Raw genomic sequence first — 7,788 nt, 5'->3', positions numbered from 1 at the left:
CTATTTCTGAAATAAGAGTGTAGTACTTATCATGTGTGTGAGTGTGATTTAGATTCTTAATGTAGCTTTAAGAATGTTTAAGTCATATTGCTATGATGTTTGCAGTGTGGCAGTTTATAGTGATGTTTAACACTGGGGCATCATCCTGCAGACATGTAGCATCATGTCCCACCCAGTCACATTATCCTGACACCAGGCCGACCAGTCCTAACACTAACCTCTTAATGCTGAGTGCCAAGCAAGGCAGCTGTTAGTACCATTTTTAAAAGTCTTTGGTATAACTTGGCATCTCTTCCTCAAGTTTCATGATTCTAATCAGAACAGTATGCATGCTGCATGCCAAAGAAAAGACACTTTCATAACCTAGATTCAAAAAGCCAGTAAAAGATGGAACACAAGTCATTCAGCTTTTGTTGCCAGAGTGTGAATCTAGCAAGAATATGGTATAAAAGATGAAGCACACAATATCGGCCATAATTTACACACTTTAGAAATGATGGAATGATAGTGCAACAAGTTTCATAATTCAGGGGAAGATAGTGTGTACCATGTGAAATACAGGCCACAAAGGTGACCAACCTTTCTTGTAAAGGCAAGGCAATAATAGAGATCATGCAGTCATCTAGATTAATGATACTAGCATAACAGTGTTGAGGTTCTGCTCCACAGTTATTGCATACTTTTGAAAGAGGGCAAATAAAATGTGAGGTTGTATGCATCTGCAACAGTCAAAAATGGAGAAAATGTTTGCATGCCTCTTTGTTACTTTTTCATGTATTGCTCAATTGATGTAAGGAAAATTAATTTTGACAGACTAGACAATTCTAACTTCTGAAGTGTAATAAGTGAAGTAAAAAATATTTAAAAAATTAAAAAAGTTATCAGCTATTCTTTTTCTTCAAATGACCTATTAAGTCCAGTTTGTGAAAATGACAGTGGAGCTAGCCACTGCTGCTTGCTCGATGCACAAAACAAAGTAAGGCCAATCTGTATACTCTATAACCCAAATTACACCCATCATTCATACACCAAAATAAAGAAATTAAACATTATTTTAACTATGCTGAATATATATAACATAATTTTTAAATAACGAGGATAAACAGCAAAGAAAACCTGGGCAGTTCTTTTCTTTAAAACTCAAGCTCTGTGCAAAGTATAAAACTGTAGAGTGGAGCCTTAACACTTATCTGAACCTTATCACTTATCTGAACCTTAATGCTTATCTGAACCTTAACACTTATCTGAACACTTATCTTAACATTAACACTTATCTGAACCTTAACGCTTATCTGAACACTTATCTGAATGTTAACACTTATCTGAACCTTAACACTTACCTGAACCTTAACACTTATCTGAACCTTAACACTTATCTCAAAACGTTAACACTTATCTGAACGTTAACACTTATCTGAACCTTAACGCTTATCTAAACACTTATCTGAACCTTAACACTTATCTGAATGTTAACACTTATCTGAACCTTAACACTTATCTAAACCTTAACACTTATCTGAATGTTAACACTTATCTGAATGTTAATGCTTATCTGAACACTTATCTGAACCTTAACACTTATCTGAATGTTAAAACTTATCTGAACCTTAACACTTATCTGAACCTTAACACTTATCTGAACCTTAATACTTATCTGAACCTTAACACTTATCTGAACCTTAATACTTATCTGAATGTTAACACTTATCTGAACCTTAACACTTATCTGAACCTTAATACTTATCTGAATGTTAACACTTATCTGAACCTTAACACTTATCTGAACCTTAATACTTATCTGAATGTTAACACTTATCTGAACCTTAACACTTATCTGAACCTTAACACTTATCTAAACCTTAACACTTATCTGAATGTTAACACTTATCTGAACGTTAATGCTTATCTGAACACTTATCTGAACCTTAACACTTATCTGAATGTTAAAACTTATCTGAACCTTAATACTTATCTGAATGTTAACACTTATCTGAACCTTAACACTTATCTGAACCTTAACACTTATCTAAACCTTAACACTTATCTGAATGTTAACACTTATCTGAACGTTAATGCTTATCTGAACACTTATCTGAACCTTAACACTTATCTGAACCTTAATACTTATCTGAATGTTAACACTTATCTGAACCTTAACACTTATCTGAATGTTAACACTTATCTGAACCTTAACACTTATCTGAATGTTAACACTTATCTGAACCTTAACACTTATCTGAACCTTAATACTTATCTGAATGTTAACACTTATCTGAACCTTAACACTTATCTGAACCTTAACACTTATCTGAACCTTAATACTTATCTGAATATTTAAGCGATTGTTTTTCTCTTTTTCATGTCAACATGTATGATTTTCTCAGTGAAATTTAACACTAATTTTATGTGCAAAAGTAAGCAGCTTATGCTGATTATACTCTTGCTTATACAATATGCTCTGTGGAAATTAAAAGTCTTAAAACACTTAAGTAAAATCAAATTAAAATTAAAACTTGTATTCAGTGAAAGAACATTTTAAAATGTTAATTTCATTAATTTATAATAAAATTAAGAAAAATGTTGATAAAAAAGATTCACGTGCTTCAGTATAGTAGTGTCAGAAGAATTAACAAACTTTTTACCCTCTGACCTCTGTGGACCTGGTCTGTTTCACCCTGTTCAAACTGTAAAATTTATCAGTGCCATATCATTAAAAACTGTATTAATTTTCATATTCCTGTCTTTTAGCATAACACTGTTTACACTGCTGAAAAAATGCAATGTGCATTTTAAAAATAGCTTACTTTTCATTACTGTATTGCATTGGATGTGCTTGCATGAGACTTTGATACTAACAAAACTATGTTCTGCGGAAGAAATACATGATAATTATTCAAAAGGACTGTTTATACGCTTACAATTTATAATATGTCAGCCATACAGCCAAAATTAAATCATGTAGTAACAACACCTGTACAGTTATTATGTACCTCTAAAAGAGGGACAGGTGTATGGTAAAATTGTGTCCATTTGTAACAATGACAGTTGAGAGAACATATCTATGATACTTTCATGCACTGTAACTGAAATGTCTTGATATGTGGCATTAGGGAAACAAAGCGGTTATTAGAGCAAACAGCCGACTGAAATGGCTACTCCCATATGGTTAAGAAATGAATTTAAACTGGTTAAAAATACTCCAACTTGATCAGTTTATAACACAAGGAAAATTAATTATGCCTGAGCACAAAATACTATCTTCCGAAAATGCAAGAAATGATTAATATTTAAAAAAGTTATATTGGTGTTTTTCCAATTTACCTCTTAAGTCCAGGAAGTAAAAGTGATCGAGCAGAGCTAGCAGTCTTCTGAGTGATGCTTACCTGATGTTAGGCCAAGCAGTATACTCTATAACCCAAATTATACCATCAATCATATACCAAACTAAAGGGAATTAAAAGTTATTTTAACAACACCTAAAGTAAACAAAGTATATTTTAAATAAGGTAATGAGGTAAGGTAACATTTTAATGAGGTAAGGTAACCTGGGAATTTCATTTCTTTAAAAATCTAACCCAGTGCAAGTATGAAATTGTAGAGTGGGACCAAAACAAATAAATTTAAAAGATAATTTAACCAAAGTCAATAAAGTATGAAACATTGGTTACAATGACCTACTATGTCATGTGGGTGTTGTACTCATCAATATGCATCCACTCTCACAGATAAAACTGCACATACAGTAATATACGAAAAATTGCCAATAGCTGAAAGAACATCAAAAATATTTAGGAAATCAGATATATTTCAAATTTATACAAGCACAAGACAGATTATAATGTAAAAGTCAAAGGTCAGGCCATGTGTTTAACAACTTGTACAACTCTTTATACATGCATACACACACATGAAAAGGTCACAACAATATAAACAAAATTTTACTACATCTGTCTAGTAGAAAGAAAAAAAAATTGAAAAATAAGATGAAGCTGATTAAGAAACATTCAGTTGATAATACATGTATATATATATATATATATATATATATATATATATATATAGAAGCAATGCTCTTTCAAACTCAATTTTCTAACCTGAATTTGAAGAATCTTTTTGCCCAACAGGTCTACCCTGTAATTTCTCATCTGGACTTGGTCCATATTTTTCTGGACATGCAGCACCTAAAATTAATTATCTCTCATAAAAATGTTGACATTGTAAAGCTGAGTATGTTCATTTTTTTAAAAACTAGCTTTAACTTTTCCAAACTGAATCTGCTTTGAAAATGTGCAAATACGAGTATCAGAACAAGAGGGTAACATCTAGCCGTCATCAACGACACACCCCAACTGCTCACAGAGAGTGCCGTCAGATCTGGATACTGAGCATTATTACCCAACTTTCTTGAGTTTTTTCAAAGGCTTACTTGAACTCATGTGATTGGCTTTAAATTCAAAGAAAACACACTGACGTGATGACAATATATGTTTTGCCTTACTGAAATAAAGCCAAGTGTAATGCTTCATACAACTTTATATTCACTGAAATACCAGACAGTGTCAAATTGTTTCAATACATTATTTAGTGCAAAAACAATTTTGTGGCATCACATACAAATTAATGCTATAACAAGGTAATATGATGAATTATAACAAATAGCATGATGTTGTGTTATCCATCTAACAAGCCTCTCATAACAATCATAAACCACATCATGTTGTGCTACCCATCTAAAAAGTATCTCCTAAGGATCATAACAAACCACATGATATTGTGTTATCCATCTAACAAGCCTCTCATAAGAATTATAATAAACTACTAAACCACATAATGTTGTGTTATCCATCTAACAAGCCTCTCATAAGAATCATAAACCACATGATATTCTGTTATCTAACAAGTCTCTCATATGGATCATAACAAACCACATCATGTTGTGTTATCCATCTAACAAGCCTCTCATATCAATCATAAACCACATGATGGTGTGTTATCCATCTAACAAGCCTGTCACAAGAATCATAACAAACCACGTGATGTTGTGTTATCCATCTAACAAGCCTCTCATAAGAATTATAATAAACTACTAAACCACATAATGTTGTGTTATCCATCTAACAAGCCTCTCATAAGAATCATAAAACTACATGATATTGTATTATCTAACAAGCCTCTCATATGAATCATAACAAACCACATCATGTTGTGTTATCCATCTAACAAGCCTCTCATATCAATCATAAACAACATGATGGTGTGTTATCCATCTAACAAGCCTGTCACAAGAATCATAACAAACCATGTGATGTTGTGTTATCCATCTAACAAGCCTCTCATAAGAATCATAACAAACCACATGAAGCTGTGTTACCCATCTAGTAAGTCTCTCATATAAATTATTGCAAACCACATTATTTTGTGTTACCTATCTAGTAAGTGTCTCCTAAGAATCATAACAAACCACATGATGTTGTGTTATCCATCTAGCAAGTCTCTCATAAGAATCTTAACAAACCACTTCATGTTGTGTTACCCATCTAGTAAGTCTCTCATAAGAATCAATAATAAATTCAAATATTGCATAACTTTAGTACAAATGTTATAGTAGCAACCTAACTTTTTTATATTTGTTACAGCAGTATAAAATGATAATAAAAAAAAATCATGATAACTGGAATAGTTAGTACTGAAGGATTTCATCATCCACTCTACAGAGCTCGAGATAATAATTTAACTTGATTTGGATATTTTACTCCTTGATTTGCACATTTTACTCCTTGATTTGGATATTTTACTCCTTGATTTGCACATTTTACTCCTTGATTTGGATATTTTACTCCTTGATTTGGATATTTTACTCCTTGACTTGCACATTTTACACCTTGATTTGGATATTTTATTCCTTGATTTGCACATTTTATACCTTGATTTTGATATTTTACTCCTTGATTTGCACATTTTACTCCTTGATTTGGATATTTTACTCTTTGACTTGCACATTTTACACCTTGATTTGGATATTTTACTCCTTGATTTGCACATTTTATACCTTGATTTTGATATTTTACTCCTTGACTTGCACATTTTACACCTTGATCTGGATATTTTACTCCTTGACTTGCACATTTTACACCTTGATTTGGATATTTTACTCCTTGATTTGCACATTTTATACCTTGATTTTGATATTTTACTCCCTGATCTGGATCTTTTACTACTTATTTACATATTTTACTCCTCGATTTGCATATTTTACTATTTGATTGGGATATTTTTCTCCTTGATTTGGATATTTTAATCTCTGATTTGGATATTTTACTTCTTGATTGGTATATGTTACTCCTTGATTTGGATATTTTTCTCCTTGACTGGCATAAGTTACTCCTTGATTTGGATATTTTTCTCCCTGACTGGGATATTTTACTCCTTGATTGGCATATTTTACTCCTTGATTTGCATATTCCACTCCTTGATTGGGATATTTTACTCCTTGATTGGCATATGTTACTCCTTGCTTTGCATATTTTACTCCTTGCTTTGCATATTCCACTCCTTGATTGGGATATTTTACTCTTGATTTGCATATTCCACTCTTTGATTGGGATATTTTACTCCTTGATTGGCATATGTTACTCCTTGATTTGGATATTTTTCTCCTTGATTTGCATATTTTACTCCTCGATTTGCATATTCCTCTTCTTGATTAGGATATTTTACTCACTGATTTGGACAATTTACTCCTTGATTTGCATATTTTACTCCTTGATTTGGAACTAATTGCATTTATAAAATAAGATGGTGTTGTGTTGTGAAAACTGTAAAACACATACTTACACTACTAGACTGAGTCTTAATAATTAAGGATATTATCATGCTTTCCATATGCATCATATACCTTTGTGCCCAAGACTCATTTTGGGTGCATTTGATTATTTGGCTCTATTTGACCGAATGTTCTCACAAAGATCATATACATATATTTTATTATTTTTGTTGTTGTTTCAAACATGCATGAACATATGGAATTGGAACTCGCTGCATCATACAATACTCCCTTAATAACTTGCACCCTGATGACTCATAAACCAGCTTATAATGTGGGGTCAGGTGTGGACCCCATTTTTTAAACTAGAAAATATAAAAAATATTAGCCCTATATGTTGAACTTGAAGAAAATTGCAATCAGAATTGGTAAATGAAACATGATGTATCGCTCAATTTATTGTTGTAACAGTAGAGTGGACCTGGAAATTTTAATTAACATTATGAAAGTATCAACTTTTAACAAGAACTTATATATTTTGTTACATGTTCTTTCCAAACAACCTTCTTAGTACACCGTAAATAACGATATTCAATGAAATTTTGATCAATGAAAATGCCACTAATGCCTGCTGGAGGAATTACTTTAATAAATAAATATAAATTAAATAAATTTTTATCAAGAAAAATTTGTGCTTTAGTTCTATATAAATTTATTGTTCAATTTAAGTGTAATCATCATAAATGCAATGTACCCTCTTGTATTCAAACATAAAATGTGTCAATCGACCATAGCTATGTCTGTGAGGGTTTCGCTGAGAACTTAATTAAGTGCCAACCATGTTTGATATCTGACTTGTGGAAGTATTTGTTGTATGGTTGCAGTGAACTGAAAGCTGACTTCCTTTGTATTATCACGTTAATTGCATCTTTTGTATCAAATAAAGGTCTGAAGTTGAATAAAAGAAAAGTTAAAAGGCATGCAAATCCTACAGGTGCAAGATCAAGCGGCCTAGGTCATAAATC

The 7,788-nt window shown here is 31.9% G+C and overlaps 1 protein-coding gene across 1 annotated transcript in view; it reads right to left on the bottom strand.

Moving 5' to 3' along the window:
• The window catches only part of LOC149775129 (uncharacterized), a 68,064-nt gene that overhangs the window by 37,217 nt on the left and 23,059 nt on the right, over window positions 1-7,788 (bottom strand). The window contains exon 6 of the mRNA XM_089942967.1: window positions 4,095-4,181. Within this exon, the coding sequence (XP_089799093.1) occupies window positions 4,095-4,181 (87 nt within the window). The remainder of the gene's footprint in view (window positions 1-4,094; window positions 4,182-7,788) is intronic.

The sequence above is a fragment of the Sinohyriopsis cumingii genome, chromosome 19 (assembly GCF_028554795.1).
Source record: "Sinohyriopsis cumingii isolate HCF-2022 chromosome 19, ASM2855479v2, whole genome shotgun sequence".
NCBI classification, from domain to species: Eukaryota; Metazoa; Mollusca; class Bivalvia; order Unionida; family Unionidae; genus Sinohyriopsis; species Sinohyriopsis cumingii.
Note: the sequence above shows the minus strand (reverse complement) of the source record. Positions and strands in the feature narration are given on the sequence as shown.